This window comes from Pelobates fuscus, chromosome 7, assembly GCF_036172605.1.
Source record: "Pelobates fuscus isolate aPelFus1 chromosome 7, aPelFus1.pri, whole genome shotgun sequence".
NCBI classification, from domain to species: domain Eukaryota; kingdom Metazoa; phylum Chordata; class Amphibia; order Anura; family Pelobatidae; genus Pelobates; species Pelobates fuscus.
Window position 1 is genome coordinate 160581599 of NC_086323.1, and position 25378 is coordinate 160606976.

The 25378-nt window shown below is 40.3% G+C and overlaps 1 protein-coding gene across 1 annotated transcript in view; it reads left to right on the forward strand.

The window, feature by feature from the left end:
* Nucleotides 1–25378, forward strand: part of CFAP20DC (CFAP20 domain containing) — a 340832-nt gene that overhangs the window by 44804 nt on the left and 270650 nt on the right. Inside the window, exon 5 of the mRNA XM_063427556.1 lies at nt 2612–2684. Within this exon, the coding sequence (XP_063283626.1) occupies nt 2612–2684 (73 nt within the window). The remainder of the gene's footprint in view (nt 1–2611; nt 2685–25378) is intronic.

Sequence of the window (25378 nt, forward strand, 5' to 3'; positions counted from 1 at the left end):
TTATGTAATTTTCATTAATTAGCATTTCTCGTTTGCCTATCTATGGTTAGGAATAGATAAAAAAAAACCCAGGTACCTCCAGTTATTTATTTATTTATTTTTTCATTTGCTAAAGTTATTGTATTTAAAATATCTGGTTAAATTGCTAAAAAAGCAAAATAAAAAACTAAAAAACTAGTATACTAGGAAAAATAAAATCTATCAGTACTTTATATCGCATCACTCTCTTTGTCATGGCCAATAGTAGCATCTAGAATAGTTGTGAGATTGTGTACCTAAGTCATTATAATGTAATTCTTCCTTAAAAGTGGTTCATCTAGCTCAACTCTTATAAACCAAAGCAATTTCCAGCGCTTTACCTTAATTTTGCCTTGTAGGTGTTTCACCAATTTTCTGTTTACAACGTCTGAAATGGATGACAAACTACTGTTATAATGGCGTGTAAGACCTAAAAGGCGTGCATTGTTTCAATACCTATGTCAATAATTCTAGTTATTTGATTTTGTAGAAACAGAGTAGCAGGCAAATTAGCAGTTTCACAAATGAAATGTTCAGAAGTCTACAATGAATTACACATAAACTCCTCATACATGTGGGTGGAACCTTCCTGTTATTGTCCCAGAGTGCAAAGTTTACAAAGTAAACAATGCCATTGATCTCATCACATGCAATTTAAACTTTTCATCAGTATTTGATTGATAATTACTTATTGAATGATGATGGAGTTTTGAGCTACCCTTAACTTTTTCATTCATATAATTATATCAGGGTTATTCACCAAAGTCTAAATCTTTGCAGCGTAAACACAAATGGAAAATAGAGGTAACATCTGAAAAAAAAAAGTGTCAACTTGACATTTTGACTATTTTTGCCTTATGTATGCCATTCAATGAAAGATATTTACAGGTTTTTTTTTCTCAAGATTTAAAAATTACATAAGAGAAATAATTATAATAGCGTGATACAGGACTAAAATGCAAGTACTTCACACTCATATCTGTACTCAATTGTGTATTGTGTATTTAAGAAGTTTTATTATACAAATCCACATTTTCATAGAAATGAGAAATTAGATCAAGCAAAAGTGTTGGGGACAAAACAAGTTAACCGAACAATTGGACCCTCTAAGATAAGTGTTCAGTGATTTACGGTTTTAAAACCCCTCTTAGTTTGCCCATTGAGTGTCTAAATGTGATGAATACAATTGGCCACGGTGTCACATTAGAGAATACAGTAATATAAAAAATGTGATTTCAGATTATTGAGTAATGCTGTTCGTGTTCTAGAGAGTCCAGTTTCTTATTCTGGATCAATCAAGATGGGTATTTTGAAAAGGCACCTATTTTTTCTAGTGCAACATGATGATACTGTAAGGTAACAAAGAAACGAACTATATTTAGTAGTTATGCTTAAAAAAATTAAAGCAGAAAACACTACACTCACATCTTACCTAGCCGCAGGCCTTGGATCTCGGAAACCAAGATGGCTGTGACGGTCCTAATTCCCCAGCATACAGCTCTGAAGCAGTTGATAGCCGTCAAGACTTTACCCGACCCCCAAGCTCAGCAAAAGATGTGTCCATGCAGTTGCTGATGCAAGAGCTGAAAGCATCGTTTAAAGGACGACTATAGTGCCAGGAAAACATATTCGTTTTCCTGGCACTATAGTGCCCTGAGGGTGCCGCCACCCTCAGGGTCCCCCTCCCACCAGGCTCTAGGGGAGGGAAGTGGTTAAACTTACCTCTTTCTCCAGCGCTGGGCGGGGGACTCTCTTCCTCCTCCTCGGCTGAATGCGCGTGCGCGGCAGGAGCCGCACGCGCATTCAGCCAGTCCATAGGAAAGCATTCTCAATGCTTTCCTATGGATGCTGGCATCTTCTCACTGTGAAAATCACAGTGAGAAGCGCCTTTGGCGGCTGTCAATGAGACAGCCACTAGAGGCCGGATTAACTCATAGGTAAACATAGCAGTTTCGCTAAAACTGCTGTGTTTATAGAAAAAAGGGTTAAACCTAGCTGGAAGGCACTCAGACCACTTCATTAAGCTGAAGTGGTCTGGGTGCCTATAGTGGTCCTTTAAGTCTGACTTACAGCAAATGGCTTCAGACATCCAACACATAGGTGAGCGCACGGCGCGTCTGGAAGACCGCACAGAGGAACTTGTGGATGCGCAGAATAGAATCTGGAGTGGCAACAGCGGAGTTCCAAATGAAGACTGTTCTGCTCTATTAGGGACTCTTGGGACTTATGCAGTGACATACAGTGTATAGTGCAGAGATAACTGAGTACAGTTCTAGTTTCTTCAAGAATTAAAAATCTCATAATCTGCCATAAAGTGGCACTCATAAGGCTGGCAGTGCATTGTGGTAGTTGCAGTTCTACATAAGTGTTGTCTACTTTTCTGCTACCCCTAGTATAATTGTTTTAAACACTAAATAAATGTTAATACTAACACTTAAACCTTTGATTTAAACTGTTGTTTTTTTTTTATTTCTAAACATCTTATATTCATGCAGGAACAAAGGGCAGAGATAAAATATATTATATGCATATTGCTCATTACTCATTCATTTAGAAGGTTTGTGACAATTTTTTCAATTCTTCTTATTCCTAGTTGGACTGATCCAGCGGTTTCTGGTGCTTCAGGTGCATATCCCATTAGGACAAGATTTCTCTGCAGAATTGCTGTAAGTCACCAAACCAACCTAACGTTCACTATACACAAGACACTTGATCAATTAAATTACTGCCGGTAGCCGTTAATTGCAAGTGGCAGATTTTGCATTAAAAACAGTGACTTATCAAGCCGACATGAAGTAATTAAGCTAATTTAATTGTTATTTCCGAAACACCAGTATATACTGACATTTCCCTGGAGACAGTATGAGCCTTCCATCTGTCTGAAAGGAACAAAAAAAACGATTTTTGCTACAAATCCGCTGCATATTTATTCCTGCAAGAATTCATTTACATTACAGGAATATATTATACATTTTCCATCTGTGCTGGAGAAATGACCAATCAGAGGCTTTTCAATGAGAATAGATGGAAAAACCTACCTTCAGGACTCCAACCATTGTGGACTACAGCTCCCATAATGCCCATACAGTCATAATGCTGACGAATCATACGTGGAGATATAGTCCACAACATCTGGAGTGCCGAAGATTGCCTGCCCCTACAGTAAACCATGAATTGTGGATTATTTGCAAGGGAGTTTTGTGGTTTGTTTGGACTAAAATATAGGAAGGTTTGGTGGTTACATATGACCAATCTAGTTGTCCTATGCAGTGCTCTCTAAACATTCACACCTTCATGTTCTCCAAAACAGTTAGGATTTAGGAATTTTTCAGTTTAGTTTCTAAGGGCATATTAGTAAAGCGCTACGGAATCTGTTGGCGCTATATAAATCACAATAATAATAATAATAATTAGTAAAACCAAGTCCAATGAGGATACAATATAGCTGATTTATGAACCACTACTCTAGACCAGTTGAAGTTATAAATAGACAAATACACATGAGAGTGGTTTCATAGGTTTAAATTAGTATAATAATTTATTTGCTTCATCCCAGGGCTGTATTTATTATTATTTGGGCCCTCTCCAGTTTGTCATCTAACCTATCACTGGCTTACCACCCAACATCCTTAACCTCACTCATCCCTCCCGCCATTTTATTCTTCCCAAACCTGCAATATAATTACAATAATCCCTTCCCAGCATGCCAACTAATCTTACTACTGCCTCTCAACCCTCCCATCTGGTTTCACTAATCTGTCCATATTTTGCCACCCCACCCCTTTCTAGCCTCCCACCAATCTCACAAATCAGTTCCCAGCCTTACACCTAATCTGCTACCTCGTCCCACTAATCCCTTTCTAACCTTCTGCATACTATCACTTCCACCTATTTTTTCTCGTCCTTCTTCAGACTTGTCTTACTTTCCTGATCTCTTCTAGCCTCTCACCTAATGCCTTTCCACGCTACCAGCCTATCTCCTTCCCCAGCCAGCTATCTAGCCTCCCTAAGGTTTTCTAGCTTATATAGACACTACACTGTTGACATACCTTTTGATATTACAATTGTCCATGTATATGCTATTACACTTTACTTCCACTGACTTTACATCTTCACTATGCCCGAATGCTCCATGGTTACAACGTTAGTGGAGAATACGAGGCATGTGATGTTACCATAATTCTCAGTGACAGATAGGACCCAATGGGAAGATTCTGATGGCCTAGGGCAGCATTAATGATGGCTCTGTTCATCCCCTTTGGTCATTAGCAAACTATGTTTGTGTTAAAACTTCCTATACATCCAGATTTTCTATATTTTTTCCTTTCTGATGAATATAAATTTTACGTGTTATGGCCTAACATACCCCACCTTAATATATCATTTGTGTTGATTATAACTCATTTACATGCACATGATTGTTCCTGCCAATAATTTGCAAAAACATACAAACATAATCAGGAAATTACACACATTTGCATGTGCATCTCCTATATATTTATCTCCTTGTAACAGGATTAAGTCTTAATGGAAAGATAATTTTGTGAGTGATTCAAGGATGAATAATATTATTATTATTATTATATATTGTTTGAGGCCTGGTAATTTCAGTGAAAAACTCTGCAAGGCATATGGAAATAAAATGAAAGCTTTACAGATGAAGAAAACCCTAGTCATAGGGTATAGTTGTGGATTAAAGTAGAGTCACAAATATGGATCAGAAGAAATTCTTGAGAATGGAATATGCAGTCTTTATGAAAATGAAACATTTAAAGTAAAAGACTTGGCACCTGGATTATTTTGATATATCATACAAAACATGGTAAAAACTCCAGCACACTGTGCCTCTTAGAGAGCCACATAGTCCAGCTGCCAGATCAGCAATGTTTTCTGCCAGAATTAGCCACTCGTTACCCAGGTGGTTGAGCCCCTGAGCCTTGAGTGGTCACCTGGTCTTAAGCAGAGATGAGAGACTGGAACAGAACGATGATAATCGTAGTAAGGCAAGCTGAGGTCAGTGGCAGGGAGAAGCAGCAAAGTCAAACGATCCAAATTCAGCAACAGGAAGAAGAAACAGGAACAAGCTTGATCATAGCGTACAGGAACCACAATAATCTGGCAATGTTACAGAGACAGTAAGTGGCTTATATAGGCCAAGAGCAAGACAACTGACTAGACACAGCATAAGAGATTTGGCACTAATATCATTGCTTGTAGAGTCAAGATGGAAATCAGGGTTCGAAACCCAACAGAGTCAGTTTCTCACATGGGCATAACTCATTGGTTAAGAGTGATTAGATGATGCTTTCAGCCAATGAGCAGGCTCTGCACTGGAAGACTTAGTTTTGAGCAGTTGCTTCCTGCACTCCAGAAAGAAATATAAGTGGTGGGGAATAGTTACAAATTTTTCTGCGGTGCATGGGTTAATTATGTAGCCTAATAAAAAGCCTCTGGAGCCAATAAGAAACCCATAATACTAAAAAGGAGGCTTGAAACCTCGCTATGCCCTCTTGGCATATCTACTAACTGTTTAAAACTAGTCACTAGGCAACAATGCCCATGCCATAGCTGCTCAGTCTCTAGAAATGCCCCATACCTATATGGATGGGGCCCCTAAATAACATTGGGGGGTTTTAAAATAAATGGGCTGTGGACATATCATTGACCATGGCCAGCTGGTGGAGATTATTATAATATAAGGGAAGAACCTACCCACTTGATTAATTATAATATTCAGGATGAGGCAGTGGGTTTGAGCTTAAATAATTAAAGGATCACTATAGGGTCAGGAACACAAACATGTATTCCTGACCTCATAGTGTTAAAACCACCATCTAGCCCCCCTGGGCCCCTCATGCCTCCATAAATATAGCAAAATCTTACTGTATTCAAGCCTGAAGCTGTAACTCTGCATGCTGTTTGCCTCAGAAAAATAAGCAGTCTGCTGACATCATCTGAAGTGGTAGCCTGATCCAATCACAATGCTTCCCCATAGGATTGGCTGAGACTGACAAAGAGGCAGATCAGGTGCAAAGCCAGCATGATTCAAACACAGCCCTGGCCAATCAGCATATCCTCATAAAGATGAATTGTATCAATGAATCTCTATGAGGAAAGTTCAGTGTCTGCATGCAGAGGGAGGAGACACTGAATGTTTGAATACAGGACTCCAACCATTGTGGACTACAGCTCCCATAATGCCCATACAGTCATAATGCTGACGAAGCATACGTGGAGATATAGTCCACAGCATCTGGAGTGCCGAAGATTGCCTGCCCCTACAGTAAACCATGAATTGTGAATTATTTGCAAGGGAGTTTTGTAGTTTGTTTGGACTAAAATGTAGGAAGGTTTGGTGGTTGCATATGACCAATCTAGTTGTCCTATGCAGTGCTCTCTAAACATTCACACCTTCATGTTCTCCAAAACAGTTCGGATTTAGGGATTTTTCAGTTTAGTTTCTAAGGGCAAATTAGCCATGACCCAGGAAGGATCTCTAACAGCCATCTGAGGAGTGGCCAGTTAAGTTATCACTAGGCTGTAATGTAAACACTGCATTTTCTCTGAAAAGACAGTGTTTACAGCAAAAAGCCTGAAGGTTTCTACTCACCAGAACAAATTCAATAGGCTGTAGTTCTTCTGGTGACTATAGTGTCCCTTTAAAGAGTTGAAGGCTGACATTTCACAGTCCCACCTCCTGTATGGCTAGGGACCCCAATTTTCTCGTCACCTCCTCCCACTAAAATTACATAACCCCTCACCCTATAATGGCTTACAACCCCATTCCTTATATTGGCGTTCCCACTTTATTGCAGCTAGTACATCATGTGGGAAAAGGAAGGTGGGGCATAGGGAGGTTTAAACCTTCCTTATAGTAATATGTGGGTCATGTTGACCCCCATAGGCTTTTTATTTAATATTGCTAAACTTTTTATAATTATTTAAGGTGACTCTTGGCAAGCAAGCTCTGTGTGGCCAGCCGCCACCTAAATAACCATAGCGCTACCAGCGGACAAGTAGTTCAGATTTGAAGCATTTGGTCCAAATTTTAATATTGCGTTAATCCAAACCTAATTCAGGCTCTGAATTGAAAAATCCAGACATTGTTGAATACACTGAACAATGTCCAAATGGCCCCATTTGCAGTCCCATTTGGTATGGGGCCATTCAGACTTTAGTGAATAACCAAGTCAAAGTTGTGAAGCGAGTTTACATTTTGTATTTGCCCTTTTTTGGACAAAAGTTTTAAGAAGAAAGACGACATCTAATGCTAAATATAAATTTTACAGTTATTAGTGTTATTGCACCCCCCTCTCACTATTATAAGGGTGAGAGTGGTAGTTTAGGTACTTTTATTTGAGGTGATGACTTGGAGAATCTTAGCCACTGGCTGGGGCTGTTGACAATTTTAGGGGGTGGGCAATGGCATGTTCTCCCATTAGTATTTGTAATTAATGCTCCAGACATGCCAACCATGGGTGTGGACTGGGGGAGAAATTAGGACCCACATGCATAGGGGCTTCTGGGAGTAATTAGATTCCACACATTTATTATTATGACTAGTCCCCACATGCCGCCTATAGGTGGGTGTTAGGGACAATATATCCACCCATTTATTATTTTTTTTATAGTCCCCTCTGGCTGACCATGGGGGTAGGAGAGAACTTAATATTCCCACTTTATTATAATAATAGTCCCCATCTGCTGGCACAGGTGGCTGCATTGTTGGACTCTATTTCTGCCCCAACTCATTATTTTTTTTCGAGCCCCACCATAGGGGCTTGGAGGGGACACTATGTGCCACCTGCTTTATTTAGAACTCCACTGCTTAGGCACCGGAAGTGGACAGTTATATGTCCAATCCCATTCTTTAAATGAAAGACCCCCAGCACACCAGGTCCGCTTGTACATTACAGGGCAATAGGTGCCCAGTCTTTTATTTCAGCGGTCAGCCAGTGGCTGCTTGCTGTTTTGAGGACATAAAAGTGGAACATCTAATGAAAAAAGGTTTAGCACAAGTTAATAGGTCATTTTCAATGTTTTATTCAGTGGTGTAATTAGCACAGGTAACCATTTACCCTTTAACTAAGCAACTTATTGAACCTTTGGAGGGCTAACAAGTCAGGAAAGAGAAAACAGGTTGAATTTAATGTGTAAGCCTTTGATTAAATATATATGTTTCATTGCAAATTCCATACATGGTTTGCATACATGGCAATCTACTAGGTCTGTTCAAGGCTGGGTTTTTTGTGTTTGTTTTTTTTATTTTTTTGCGATCTGCACTAAGATTATTTGTGATAAACAAGCAGGAATTTGAGCAAGGCCATTTATCATTTAAGGTAACAGCTAAGCAAAATAGCCTTTGCTTCTGTTCAGTCATGCAAAAGAAAAAGACTATTTAAGCAAACGGATAACAGTTTTATTTTAAGTCCCATTAACACTTTGAGAGATCCCTCTGGCGAATGAATTGTAAAACATTTAATGCGTTTAACATTTATAATTAAGAATATTTATGCCTTAAATAAAGGAGGCTGTAAAGAAAGGCCAAAATATCTTGTCACTCTATAAATAATATTAATTGAATAAATATTAAGAGATTCATAGCCAAGTTCTAAGGTCAGCTGTTTTATCAATTGACTGTGATCATTTGATCACATCAGCACTTGGCTGTAAAATCTAAATATAAATCTGGGCCAAAAGCGTACAGTTTGTAAGAAAATGTGGTTGCAACGCTTAAAGGGGAGGTGGTGCTTGTTGGGTGAGAATATGGTTTTGTGGGTGCTTATTCTTGAAGAAGAGGGAATATGGTTATGGTAAGAGGGTTCAATTGCTAAGGAATGGCTGCAGAGATGTTAATATGGATGTAGGGGAATAAGGCAGGGGTGTAGGAAAAATGGCTGCGTGGTGAGTATTCTGACTTGGAGTATATAGCTGTTGAGAGTAATGAGAAGCTCTTATGAAACAGGAAGACAGGTACAGAGAAAGGTGGAGGTTGTGAGATATTAGTTGGCAGAGAGAAATCTGTTAGAGACGCATGAACGTGCTCAGAGGAGGGCTAACAATTTTTGGCATTACAAGGAAGACGGGTATAAAAGAGAACCTTGTTTTTGCATACGTCTTCATGTGGATTGCACTTCTTGCATACTCAGCCAATATATGGATTTGACAGATGAAGGATGCTCAGAGGCGTTTTTAATATTAATTGGATCTTGGGCAAAACATTTGCTTGAGCCCCCTGGACACAGCCCCTAACTGGCATGTAATGACGTCCTCCACCCCAACGCAATGGTGGAACAAAAGTAGAGAGGTGCAACAATTTTTGTGGACCACCCTATCGCATGGGTGACCAAAAGGTAGATCCCCACCTGTCATGAAACTCCAACAATGCTTTGCCAGCTAGGACTCAACTATTTCCCCATGTGTGCAGGTTAGATTTAGCACTGATCAGTGTTTGTGTGTTTAAATGTAAGCATGTTTTTATATGGAGTATGTTTGTGTAAAAGTAGGGGTGTGTTTGTATGTGGTGTTGGTCTTTGAATGCAAGCATATATTTATTTGTAGTGTTGGTTTTTGAAAGCAGAATTTGTTTAACACAGAGGCATGTTTGTATATAATGTTGAAGTTTGAATGCAAGGGTGTATTTGTGTGTAGTGATGGCATTTGCATGCTGAGATGTATGCACAAATATACATGTACACAGATATACACACTGACACACATGCAGATATACAGACACATAAACACACACTGACACACATACAGATACAGTTACACAGATACACGACTGACATACAGATACACAGACACACGCTGGTACAGATGTAGATACACATAAATACACACACAAATATACACACTAACACATACACACAATGACAACATACAGATACACACTCTGACATAAATAGAAACACGCATATTTACAACCTGAAACACATGTAGATATACATACACACATATACACACACTGACTACACATTACACACACACAGATATAAACACTGACACATACGTACAAAGATACACATACTGACAAAATACAGATACACACAATGGAATCAGGTAAGTGACAGGAGGGGGGGGTGCACGATAGAAAAGGACATTATAGGGAACTAAACAACATTGTTTCCAGGCACTATAGTTTCCTTTTAAGGCCAGAGTAGCCGAACTGAAAACATAGCTGACAGAGAAGTTTTCTAATCCAGCTATTACAAACTTAAATTTAGAATTCACTTTGAACACACTTCAGTGAATAGCCTTGATAGATGCTGTTGTGGACCCTGGGTAACCCGGCTTGTTACCTCTGCTATTAATAAACATGCCCATTTCCCCCCAGTAACTGGACGACACACAGTTCCATAGGTACAACAACAACTTTATTGGCCACATTCGCTTTAAACTTTTCCCCATGCAAGGGGTGGGTCACACATAAAGACAATGTCCCCTCCCGGGGTCATATAACGGATCCAGAACCCTATTCCCTTTGTCCCCTGTTCCCGCTACTCAGTGTACCCTTCCAGGGCCCTCCCCCTCCCAGGGGTCTCCTGACGGAAACGGAAATCCAGTCCCTTTGTCCTCTTTTTCCGCCACCCCTCCTCAGGGTTTCCCACTTGAGGTATACGAACGGCGGCCACCCAGGGAAGCACTCATTAATTACTTCCCTTGCGGTTTCACACTTATGTTGCACATTGCCGATGTTCTAATTGATTGGTGCGAATATTCTAAGGGGCACTGGGGAGGTCCTCGTTCGGAAGCCGAACAAGGTGGGAAGCAATCCACGAATGCTCCCCCTAGATGGCGTTCATCTAACGAATGGGCCACCACCCAGGGTAGGCACGCGCCGAGGCTTCCCTTGCGGTTTGTGGTTTTGACACCTTGTTACAAGGTGCGAACGTTCTAAGACATCATTCTAATTGGGGTTTCGTGGTAGTCCCCGTTCGGGAGGTGAATGGATTCTGTACATAATATGTGTACATTTGCACATACATATATATATATGTAGAAGGCATGTTTGGAAAGTGTATACTGGCAGATGGTGCATTGATTTGCAGCAGCAAAAGTAGCATAAGTACCAATTTTCAATATGTGTGTGCATTTGTAGTATGTGGGTGAAGACAAACAAGAAATATGCTGAAAATAATTACTAGAAACGCAAAGCAATAGCTCATTAACCTAGAGAATTAGCTTCATTTTCTTCTGCACTCTCACGTCTCACATATAAAAATAGATCTTTGTGGCAGTTTTATTTCGGATTCAGAGAAACACTTGATATTAATTGAGCAAAACAAACATTGTGACTGAATACAGGCTTGGGGGTGTTTCTGGTCGACAGGTGTAGTAGGATTAATGTAATTTGCTTCTGGAATTAAAAAGGAAATGTATAACCCAAGCTTGAAAATGTCACATTTGTATTAATGCGTGGCATATGGAAAAGACATTGTTTAGTAACCCCCAAAGGAAATTAATACTGGAAGCTTTGGAATTAACACTGATTAAAGGAACAGCAATGGATGCATATAAAGTGTTTTCATTTCAGGGTACAGTTTGTTTTCAGCACTTTAGCAAAAATAACATGGTGGTACTTTATAGATAAAACACATGCTAGACAGATTGATAACAAATGTAAAGCAAAACGTCTATTCCATTTTAGTCGTTTATAGGGGCACTTTAAAATGGATCTAAAATTCATTTTTTTTTATATAATATAGACAACATGCATATAAGGGACTTATGAATTGTTAAAGTGGAAATTCCTCAACCCTCACAATCAGGGCGGCTGCAAGTATTTCTGCCACCTTAGGCAAAGATCCATTTTGCTGCCCCTTCATGTCACTTACTCACTGACACACACTCACTGACAGACGCAAACTCACTCACTGACACACAAAAATTCACTGACAGACATACACACACACACACACACAGACACTTACTGACAGACATGCACTCACTCACTGACAGACACACACACAGACACTCACTGACAGAGACACACACTCGCTGACAGACACACACACACACACTCACTGACAGACACACAGACAGGCACTCACTAACATACACACACACAGACAGACACACACACAGACACACATACACTCACTCACTTACAGACACACACTCACTGACACACAGATTCACACAATTTTATTTTTTGAGGTCCATCCAGCCTCCCTACCTCCCTGGGGTCCAGTGTGGGGCAGCTCCTCACTTGTTCCACCCACTGTTTAGTATGCCGGGGATGGAATGACGTAATATTCTGGCTCCCGGCATCACAGAGGGCGGAAAGGGAGGAGTGGGAAGCTGCAAGAGGAGCCTTCCTCACCTCCTGCCTTCTCTGTCCCCCTCTCCTCTGGTCACTGGCATTTGATGGCAGAGCAGGCACGTGCCATCGAAATAAGCAGGTGCCTGCTCTGCCTTACCTAGCACAGCTTCAGGGTGCCCTAAGGTGGCCAATTGGCCACCTCCTGGGACCGCTATGACAGGGTTCCTCTCGGCGCCCCCATTTTCGGGGGGGAGGGGGGCGCGGCTCAAGAGATGCACTCGCCCAGTACTGTGGCCGAAGAGAGGGGAAACCCACCAGGAAATATCCCTGGTTCACCTAACGCTGTTGCGCTGTCCTTGCTCACTCCTATAAAATGACATTAAAACACATAGCGGGATGCTTAGTGCAGCACGGGTAACTAAAAATTAATTTACCTCTGAAGCGCTTCGATGTTCAGATAAATATGATTGCCGGGTATGTTCAGGATCTGCCCATGAATGCTTCAACATCTACAAAGAAATATCACCAACTAAACAATCCAACAAACAGATTGCCGCAGCTACAATCTCATGGAATATCTTTGCCAGTTATAAGATGCATATCCTGGTAAAATATATATATATATATATATATATATATATATATATATATATATATATATATGTCAAATTTAACAAACACATCCATGGTGTTGGACTTAGTAAAACTTTAATAGAAAAACTTATCCCCAAGCGATCCCTAATTTCCACACACTCAGACCTAAGTAGTACATTCCACTACACGCCAATCTTCTTAAAAATGGTATATTTATTTGCAAAAAATCATGGAAATCCAAGCAAAAAATTGCCTAGAATAGTCCTCCTATACACCTATCCAATATCATATAGTATGTGAAGGTTGATAACAACATGCTCTATGATCCCAGTCTGTCATAATGTGCAGTAAATCCCACTGGGAAAAAATCTGTCTAAAAAAAAATGATAAAAGGACGGCACCTGTGAGAAGGGGGGAGGGAATGGGGAGAACCACATAGAAGTGACCAAAGGAAGGATCTAAATGCCCTGAATGCGTTTCATGCCTGTCACAGCGCTTTCTCAACACAAGGTGTTAGAAACACATGTTTCTAACAGTAAGTATACAGTAAGAGCAATAAGGATATGGAATTCGCTGCCTGAAGAGGTGGTTTTATCAGAGTCCATACAGATGTTTAAACTGCAATTGGATAAATACTTCCAAAAACATAACATACAGGGATATAATTTCTAATAAGTGGGGTAATAGCTGCTTGATCCAAGGAGACATCTGACTGTTATTTTGGGGTCAAGAATGAACTTTTTCCTAGTTTGTTGCAAAATTGGAAGCGCTTCAGACTGGGTTTTTGGCCTTCTTTTGGATCAACAGCAAAAACATATGTGAGGAAGGCTGAACTTGATGGACGCAAGTTTTTTTTTCAGCTATGTAACTGTGTAACTAGAGAAGTGCACTTAGTGCAGCACTAGCGTGTCTACGATGTGCTTGAACTGAGCTTGCGGAGAAATTTGGTGTCCCCAGATAAGAGACAATTAACACATGTGGGACAGCAGGACAGGACCCCACATTCTAGAATGTTCAATCCGGGACAGTTGGGAAGTATGTAAAAAAATGTGCCCCAAATTTTCACTCTGATCATACAGGAAAAGGCGTGTATGATATTATATTCTAATGATCTTTCATTCTGCATTAAAATGGTTGTATTGTTAGATTGAATGGTGAATGCAGCTGCCTTCTCCTTGAACATTGTGAAATATGTTTTAATCAGAGGCCGATGTGATTGTTTGCTGATGAGGATTTATTTTGAGAGGGCTTATATCCATCTGCCCATGTTTGCTTTTGACACTATATGAAAAATAGAGGAATAGTGTCTGCAGTTTAAATGTGTGTTTACTGCTAATATATGAATGGCCTGTACTGTATGTTTCATGCCATCTGGATTAGTTTGTTGCCTATTATCAGACTTTTACACAGCCTTTATCCTCCTCTGAATAATTAACCAAAACAAGACAAGATGGTCTTGCAGATGATCTCCTAAAAAACTGATTTCTCTGGCCTAATTAGCGGGGAGGCGATGTGCAGGCATGCCTTTAGTTTTTCCACTGTATGCTTTATTTCCAACTCAGTTTATTAAATATGTTGGAATTAAAGAGGTGTTATAAACATTACATTTTATTTGCAAACTGATTTCATTTTTCTCGCGAGCAGGTCAGAATTATAATTTTAGATGTATTTCAATGAAAACTGTAAAACATTTGTAAAGACAGCTTTGCGAGAAAAACAAAAATTTAGCACGATCAGAAATGTGTTTTGAAACTAAGCTACTACTAAATTACACAATTTAGGAGTATATACAATATGTTTGCTGGCAAAAATAGCTGAAGAATTTCCCATTTTGATGATTTTGAAATTCGGATGTCAGTTCACCATGTTTCATACAGAATAAGACTCCCAACGTTCCCCCCCCCCCCCCCCCCCAATTTAAGCATCATGGTACATAATATTAATAGTACTGTATAGTAGTTGTATCATAAAAGCCTTCCCACTCGTTTCATTTCAGTAAAAACACTGACTGATAGGCCTCGACAGGTACATATTACTTGGGCAAGTCTTTCTTCCAACCCAAATCAGTATCAGCAATTGTACTGCTTATAAAGGCATTTTCTACCTTGAATACTCATGGCTCCATTCAATGTTAAAAGTGAGAGAGGTAGGGATGGACATAACCAGGGATAGAAGTTACCCTATATTTAGAGGGTGCAGAACATGGCCAGATGGACAGTTTTATAAATACCCTGAAGACTGGCAATCTAATGGCCCCTTGGAGACCTATTTATATATAGGGCCCTGGATTTCTCCACCTTGGCCCAGGAGATACATAGTTTCCTGGGAACATAATAGTGGGGCTCAGGGGACTGTGCTTCTCTTGGGTGTAGTTGAGTAACCCTTTACCCAGTTGCCAACCTTTGAAGGATGGAGTAGGGCCACTTGTTGGTCCCCTAACCAATATCATTAGGGTCCATGGGATCCCACACTTTTTCTCAATTTTAATTTAAACATTAGACATTATATGTATGAGCCGATCATTGAATGTGTGGAGAGTAACAGTTGTGAACATGATCATTGTCAAAGACAGGGTTTTAACAAGGTTAAAGTGACAAAGTTGGAAGGTTGGAACATTTTCAGTAACCAGCCGCTAAGTAGGATGCAGCTAATGACTCCCATTATACTGTATGAAAGCCATTAACATTCCCTGATGATAGTTACATAGACTGAAAAGAGACTGAAAAGAGACTTGTGTCCATCAAGCTCAGCCCTCCTCACATATGTTTTTGCTGTTTTGCTGTTGGAGTATGTCCTTTAAGCCAATGTTCTACCCAAGAACAAGAATATTCATCTAGACCAATTTCTTTTAGTTTGAAGACTAACCTATTTTGAGGAACCATATCAAATGCCTTGGCAAAATCCAAGTAGATCACATCCACTGCAACACCCTGATCTATATTTCTACTTACTTCTTCGTAGAATGCAATTAGGTTAGTTTGACATGACCTATGTTTCATAAAACCATGCTGATTATTGCTAATAACACGGTTCTTCCCAATGAATTCCTGAATATTATCCCTTAATAGCCATTAAGGGATAATAGCCAAATAATTTCAAATAATTATAGCCAAATAATTTCCCAGTCTCAGAAGTTAAGCTCACAGGTCTATAATTTCCAGGCAAGGATTTTGAACCCTTTTTAAATATAGGAACAACATCTGCCTCTCTCGAATTTATTTTCAGGACCTGTTTATGCCAAATAAATAAAATTTCGTTTTTGCTAATTAACTTTTTTTTTTCTCTCTGCCCCATTTAAAAATATAGATGTTCCACATAAAAAAGTTTCTAAAGTATATACATATCGCACTAAAATAGCATTAATAATTATAATAAAACGTCTACCATAACTGGTCAAGACTTTTTGTTTGTTGTTAAGTGTTAATATTTTATAGCGAAAACAGATTCTGCAACTAGTGAGGCGTTCAAGAGAGAAAGACAGTTGAAAGACAACATTGCATATGGGTATATATTACATAGTTACATAGCTGAAAAGAGACTTGTGTCCATCAAGTTCAGCCTTCCTCGTATATGTTTTTGCTGTTGATCCAAAAGAAGGCAAAAAACCCAGTCTGAAGCGCTTCCAATTTTGCAACAAACAATGAAAAAATTCCCTCTTGACCCCAAAATAGCAGTCAGATGTCTCCTTGGATCAAGCAGCTATTACCCCACTAATTAGAAATAATATCCCTGTATGTTATGTTTTTGCAAGTATTTATCCAATTGCAGTTTAAACATCTGTATAGACTCTGACAAAACCACCTCTTCAGGCAAAGAATTCCATATCCTTATTGCTCTTACTGTAAAAAAAACCTTTTCTTTGCCTTAGATGAAATCTCCTTTCTTCTAGCCTAAATGTGTGACCTTGTGTCCATGTATAGCCCTGTTTATGAATAGATATCCAGATAATGGTTTGTACTGGCCCCAAATATATTTGTATAATGTTATCATATCCCCTCTCAGGCGCCGTTTTTCCAAACTAAAGAGATTTACATTTTTTAACCTTTCCTCATAACTAAAATGCTCCATTCCTTTTATCAATTTTGTAGCTCGTCTCTGCACTTTTTCTAGTGCCATGATATCTTTCTTTAGAACAGGTGCCCAAAATTGCACAGCATATTCAAGGTGTGGTCTTACCAGCAATTTATAAAGAGGCAAAATTATATTTTCATCTCGAGAATTTTTTTAACTTTGGGAAACAGCCATTATGCGCCAACATTAGCGACAGACATTTTAGTGTCTAGCGGCTGCCCCATCAAACCTAGTAATAAGGTTCAAAACAAGCCGAGGTAAAATTGCACGCCCTGCAGTATGAGGAATACAGATGCTGCTATCAGTAAATCAAGCCATTAAAGGAACACTAAGGACACATACAACACTTCAGCATTATTATAATTGCAGACACAGAGCCTTGGAGGTTTTCTTCCTTTGCCATTAACTCCATAAAGCTGAGCTAGAGCATGCCTGCCTGTACTACAGCTCATTGAAAAGCAACAGTTGTGTGTGCACACACGTTTGAGGCTCCGGCACAAAGGCTTCTTACTCAGAAGCCTCTGACTGGTCATTTCCACTGGATCTAGGATAAAGGGGAGGGCTTGCAAAAGCTGCAGACAATAGGTCTGCAGCTTTTGCAAGCTGTTTGCAAGCTGTTTTTTTGTCCATACACTCCCAAAGAAAATATGCAGGTGGAAAAAAAAAACATGATCTTTGTGGGTATATATACTAAAAAGTTTTTGTTTTTTTAAATAAACACGGAATGTTACTTTAATCACTGAGGAATCCTGAAGCATATGAATTCTACCTACATGTTGTGATGATGATACAAATGTGATGTGTCCAGGAAAACAGGGGGATCTGCAACCCTAAATGTAACACCATCTAGTATTTGACAGGCACAGAATAATGAGATTTATAGTTGCAGGTCCATCCAATACTAATCCTCCCCACAATAACATCTGAAACATTTCAGTTTTTATACCTTACATATTACAGCAGTTTATTCCAAAGTATTCCATGTTCTATGTAAGGATTTTTACATTCTATGCAATTAAAAAAGTGCCCATATGTTTTTGTGTAGGCTTCTCCCTCCTCAGCATATCAGCTGCGCTGACCCTCAGCGGGTCTTTGTGTGCAGTTTGAATCCCATTTTGATTAATTGCATCTGTGAGATCATTGTAGCATCTTCAACTAGGCTGAAAATAACACTGTGCTTCACTTGCTTGTCCAATCTACCAAGACTAATAGAAAAATAAATATGTTTAGAAGAAGCCTTTTAAAGGTTGCAGTGTGCATAGGGAGCTGTCTACCAGGTAGGACATTATGTTAAGGGAGATCCAGAAATTGGTGTTTGAAAGAATCCAATTATACAAAAACAAGAGATTATCCCAAACAGTTTAAAACGTTTTCTCCGTTATGTCTTAAATGCTCTACAGGCAATCAACATTTTTTTTTCATCAGAACATTTACAATATTTACAAAGGAGTTATATAAATACATTGATGTAGGTCTTTATACATTTACAAAATATTATCCATTTCACCTATAGATGAGAAAAACCATGGAGACAAAGGATTTAACATATATTTTACTCCTACGCGTTTTATTCTTTCAGAGATCTTAATGATTCACTGACATAAAATGTCTAATGCCAAGACTATGCTCACATAAAAATTTCAAACATTTTCTTATGAGTGGAAGATTGACCAAATAATTGTTGATGCACCTGGTGAACAACAATTGCGATGCCCACTCTGTTTCTCTGAGCCATATATTTACGGGTAAATAAGAATTCTTGGGAGAGGTTCTAAAACGTAATTAATCACCAAACCTATGAACTATTTTAACAGCTTTCTTCCAATTTTAGAAATTTGCTTTAGAATTGTACTTTATAAATCTTGTTGTATTTGGCCCCCAGAAGTATTTGAGTGCATTACCAGAGATTTTATTTTTCAGGACTGGCAGAATTTGAGATGTCTGACTTAATTCAACATTGGAAGTGTCACCCCATCTAATTACATGGATGCTTTTTGAAAATATGCAAACGTATTAAGATGCATGTACAGTACAGTTACTGCACTAACACAGGTCAACCACAGCTGCAGTTATCCGTAGACCAGTTCCACCAATCAAGAACCTCTCCTTACACTATTCTGGTTCTGATCTAATCACATTTAAACCCCTGGCCAGCAGAAATTTAGGGGACATATAGTTCAAGGCAGCAGTTATGACAATGTAGCTGCAAAGGTGAACGTCTAAATTCCTCCTTTGATGTTAGAATGGCAATCTTAAGTTATATATAGTTATATAGTTGCTATAGTTATAAGTAACCTTGTGCAGGGACAGGATACCTCTTTGTTCCATAACTATCCAGTCGGTCCTCTCACACCTCGCCCCTCTGCCAGTCCTTACATTGGCTCCCTGTATCCTATAGGAGTCAATTCAAAGTGCTAACCCATACATTTAAAGCACTGAACAATTCCAGCCCCTCTTATATCTCTTCACTGATCCAGAGGTATGCCCCTCCTCGTACCCTCCGCTCTGCCCGCGACCAGCTCCTGACCGCCGCTCGCACCCGTACGGCCAACTCGCGCTTGCAGGACCTCTCACGGGCGGCTCCTCTCCTATGGAATAACTTGCCTACTGCCATCAGACTCTCCCCTAGTCTTCAATAATTTAAGAAGGGCCTTAAATCCCATCTCTTCAGGAAAGCGTATGGCCTCCCAGAGTAATCTCTCCCTTACATACCTGTCTCTTGCTCTCTCCTATGGGATAGTGCTTTGCTCCCTCCTCCAGCTCTGCTTCACTCCTACTTGATATTTCCTATCCTAATGTTTCTAATACCCCACCTCCTATAGACTGTAAGCTCATTTGAGCAGGGTCCTCTTCAACCTATTATTCCTGTAAGTTTTCTTGTAATTGTCTTATTTATTGTTACATCCCCCCCTCTCAAAATATTGTAAAGCGCTACGGAATCTGTTGGCGCTATATAAATGGCAATAATAATAATAATAATAATAATAACCTATGCAATGAGCATACATTGTTATGGTGCTTAGAGTGCCCCTTTAAATTGTGACTCATGCTGTTCTCCTATGCCTAGGGTAACAATACCATGTGCAATTTGGTTTCAGTCCAGGTTTTTTATGTTCGATGTATTTTGTTTGAAAGATTTTTATTTTTTTTATAACAGGAAGAAATGAAAGCAAAAGAAATCGGAGTGAAGTAATTTTGGTTAAAATGTCAACGCTTTGAATTTTAGTCAGTAGTGGTGAAGCAGGATATTACAGTAATCATGGCCCCACACCTTGACCTTGTTACCAAATAATGATATACACTATAAATGATTAGGTCAACCACCTGGCTGGCAGCTTTTGGACTGCAAAGCAAATTAACGTTAGAACCCGGTCATCACAAACCCTCGCACTGCCAAGGCTGAAAAACCACTTCGCTAACTCAGTGCTGCTTGTAAAACTAAAAGCCTTGAGCTGCAGGTTGACCTCTGGGGGATCAGACCTTCTAATCACTATTTTAGCTTGGACATCACAGCTGGAGGCACAACTGTTCTAACCGGAGCTTGCCTTTTAGTCTGGAAAATGCCTTCACTAGTAAAACAGATCATTAAAGCGGACATGTCACCTACACACTACTTATTTTATCACATACAGTTCAGAATAAAAAACAAAAACATATCCACAATATTAAAGGTACATTATAGTGTAAGGAATACAAAGCTGTATTGCTAACACTACTATGCCCCTGCCGGCCATGATGTAAAGAATTAAAAAATCCTTTAAATATTTACCTGACTCCAGCGCCAGTGTCCCTGGGCACTGGGTCAGGCTGTGCCTCCTCCATCAGCCGATGGGGGGTGGACCTAATGCACATGTGCTGCAAGCATTAGACCTTCACCATAGGAAAGTATAGTGTCAATGCTTTACTATGGGATTTTTCAACACATTGGACATCCTCATGCAAAGCACGTGTATGTCCAGCATCATTTCACAGAGTCAAACTCTGTGAAACCTCAGCCACTAGAGGCACTCTTAACACTGCCATGTAAACATTGCAGTTTCTTTAAACTAAACTAAATGTTTTACATTGCTGGGCTAGTGGGGACAGGGACACTGCAATGAGATGAAGTGAAATGGGTACATATAGTGGACTTCTAATTATTACTTTGCTATTATTCAAAGGGTCAACAAAAGGGACTGTGGATTCTACCAGTTTGTACATAACCAAGATCACAGTATTTTTAACTACGTTGTGTGCAGTGATCTTCCTACCTAGTGTGCATCCCCATGTCATATATCTTTAAAAGGAATGAGAGAAATATCAAATATATGTGCGCATATGCACAAGTTGTGGGATTTTTTTTCATGGCAGATTTAAAGGAATGCTCCAAGCACCATAACTACTACAGTGTGCTGTAGTGTTTATGGTGCAAGGAGTACCTTGGTTCTCACCAATTGTAAGTAGTCAAACCAGTCCCTGTCTCCTCTCTAGCCAAAAGCTCTCAGTTAATGAGCTAGGCCTGTAGGGCTTAGCTCAGGAGAGCTAACAAAAGCTCCTAGCAGGACCTTTCGACTCTTAATTCCTGGTAATAGGAGGCAGGGGATGATGCCCACGGAGGTAAAAGGTAAAATCATTAACTAATGGTTTGACTACTTACATGGGAGGGGCACAAGGGAACTTCTGGCTCTATAACAACTATAACACATTGCAGTAGTTATGGTGCTTGAAGTGTGCCTTTAACATTTTGGGCTAGCTGGATGAGATGACCACAAGTTATAGTCCGCTATTATGTAATGACTTTGAAGAAAAAAAAAAAGTACAAATTCACCCAAATTGGAGAGAGAGACAGAGAGACAGAGAGAGAGTGTGTTTTTTGTTTGTTTTTTTTAAACCGTGGAACATCATCATGTAAGTCCAGGGCAGTTACATAAGCTTCAGTCTCAATAGCAATTTACCAGTGGTGCAAGTAAAAACTCTTAATGAAATCATGGAAATATTCCCAGCGGAGCTTTGATTTCCCTGTCTGGTCGACACTGAAAACATTGTGCTATATTGAATTAAAGTGACTCTTTCATTACAAAACAAAAAAGATGTGTGTTCACAGAATTTGCTTCCTACTTGAGCGTTGGATTGATGCATATATACCAATATTGACTGTTCAAAGCTGTTGGATCTACGCTATTGTAATAAGGTCACTCGACTTTGAATGATTGAAGCTGACCTTATCATATGTATCATTACAATGCTATGCTTCATTCACTGACCTTGGCATTTTTACCATTGTAATGATGTGCTGTGTTCTGACCTTTGTGTGTTTTTGTCTTCTGATTCTGTGCTTCCTGCATTGACCTTGGCACATTTGCCTCCATAAATCTATGCTTAACCCCTTCAGGACAAGGGGTTAGGACAATTCAGTGATATTATGACTTTTATTGCACGTCATCTGTTATGAATGGGCTAATTCCCTGACCTATTGGTTTTAATTATTCTGACTGTGGTTCATGCCTCACTAAAAACATCCCCAAACAACAATCCCCCAGGGACCGCCTTGGATGGGCTCACGAGCTCCCCCACCTGCAAGGCCCCGAAAATGGCAAAAGCACAAAATCTTGGGCCCTTACGCCAACCCCTCACAACCAACGAAACTAACACATCCTTGGTGCTATCTGTGGCCCTGGTGAGTTGAACCAAGAACTGAGCCTGGACAACTTTCCCGAAACAGCTGAGGAGAAACAGCCCAATGCTTACCAGAACCAAATTAACTAACAGATAATAAATAAATAAACAGACCTTACAGACGCTCTCCATCCGACCGAAAACCTCCCAGCTGCCTCTCATACTCCAACCACTCACCCCATGCCTTACCATAGCACCTTACAATAGCGCTGCCAAGTAGAGACAGAGACCAAACCCTGGATCCAGGACATTATTCCATCAGCTCAAGACCCCAAAGATCCATTGGGCATAGAAAGCCCACCTCTTTTGCCCTGGGCTCCCGTCATCTGCTGTAACATTAGCAACTCCAGGGACATGCCTAACCACAGGAGGGGAAGATGCTGAAAAATTGTTAATGGCCAACGACTTCGACATCCGCTTTCGCCAAAAGAGATCCCAAACCTGCAACCCGGACCATCAGAACGGCTGCATCAAAAGACGCGTATGATATGCTCCATAGTTCCTCATCAATATCGTCATTCACTGGGCCCCCAAATAGTTAGGATAAATGATGAATCAGCCGAAACTTGCCCGGCTCCTTCTTGGGCATCACACCCAATGGGGAGACCCGGATGTTAGGAACCGGCAGACCCAAGAATGGGCCCGCTATACTCCCCAATGACAGCTCCTTGTTTAGTTATCCCGCACTGACTTGAGTTTCTTAAAGACCCCAGGAGAATTCCTAGCCCAAAACCCATCGTGGAAACCTCCAGGCAGCAGCTCTGCTGCCCTGCAGTTCCTCTAGCGGTTTAGCATCAGGCCGACTTACACTGGCGTCCTCGCCCTTTGAGACCACGGTATCCTCCTTCTCACTGGTTTTCCCTGATTGAAGCAGCGGGCTGCAAAATGAGAACCACCACACCCGGAGCATCCGTGCTTAAACTTGCATCCGGCCTCTCACTTGCAATGGCTTTCATTGAACTGCCAGCAGCAACCTGCATGGGTGTCCTGCCGCGCCGCCCCCCACCCTAAGAAAGGATGACTTACTCCCTTGGTGCGCCACCCCGCCGCCCAGGTAGTAACAGGAGGCGCAGTGGAGGCGAGAGGAACCTTGTGGCCGCAGACCGACGACTCCATGAGGCCGGGCCTGCTCTCCTGAGCCCAGGAGACCCCATAGCCATTATTCGTTCCACGGCAATCACTGCAAAGGCCTGCAGACAAGACAGCTGAGCCTGCAGGTGCAGATCCCCATCTTGTAAGGCCTCAGCCCTGAGGGCATAAAGGACAGCCTCGATATCCATACCTAGACCCTGGCCGAAAACAGCACTTGGCAAGCAGGTTTAAATAGGAAGCAACCACCACGCAATTACCACGCTGTTACCAACTGAAAATTAAGATGGCTGCTATCCAGTAAGTTGCCTACCTATATATACTAACCCACCCCTTTGCCCCTTAATACTCCACCCACCATGAACAGTTCTCCTTACCAAATTACTCTGTATACAATCAAACTGACATATCCCTGTTCTGTATAGGCCTTGCCTGACTCCTCCGGGTCTGATGTCAGTGACACTTGACCCAAACCCGATTGGTATCAGAGCAACCAATACTGCAGAACTCGTGACTTTCAAGGTAGCCCTCGGAGAGCACTTTTCCAGAAAGTGTTAGATTTCTTTCATGCTAGAGTACGCCAGCCAGCTACAAATGCTGTTATTATGAGGTTCCTAAAATGATCTCTAGTATCTTACCCTGGATCCCTACAACCATTACATCACTGCAAAAAAACACATTTAATGATTGAGAGGAATGTTGTACAAATATGCATTATAGTATCAGTTTTTCTAAAAGGTGCACAAGCTAAGTGTAGAAAAGTGTTTATTTTGAATACAGTTTGAAGACTTACTGTAATAACATGGGTAATGGATACAACATGTTATATCAGAAGTAAACTTCACCACTGAAAGCACAGTCAGGATATGAACAAATCTTTGTAGGGAGAAATTGTACACTGAGTTTTAAACATAAAATAATGGAACTGGTATTTGTAAAATAGGTAAAACCCTTAAGCTATGATAATGTTGTAAGGGTGATTTTAAACAGTATTGCTGCAACGTTAACATTCTGTGTAAAACATTGATGTGGTGCTTGTCACATTATGTTAGATTTTACAGTGATAACTGACTATCCTACAACGCAGCCTGAATGGATTGGCCAATATCTGTCAAGTCAATGTACATAATATGCATTGAAGAAGTGACATTTGAGTCATTGATTGTTTTAGGGCATGGAAATGAAGAGTTGGAATCTGTAGCTTTCTCTATTTCTTCTAGTGATAGATAAACTAAATACACAAAATAAAAGCACTTATATTTCAGAGAGTATAATAAGAGATGTTTACCCTTGTGGTAAATCTAGAACAGCCATAGCCAAAACACCCTTTATTGTGAACACTCCAAGCACCATAACCACTACAGCTCATTGTGGTGGCTATGGTGCCAGGAGTGCTCTGGCGCCATCCCATTGTAAGTATGCAAACCATTTATTAGAGATTTGACTTTTTCCAGTCGAGTGCCTTTCCCTGCCTCCACTGTTTACGCTGGAGTGCTGAAAACTCTGTAACTTCTTACAAGTTGAGCCCAGCAGGAACATCCAGTTTTCAAAACCAGATAACTTACAATGTGGGAGCAACAAGGGCTCTACTGGCATCATAAACGCTACAGCAAGCTGTTGTGGTTATGGTGCTTGGTGTGTCATATAAATATGTTGATTTTGCCTTGACCTGCCTTAACTTGTTGG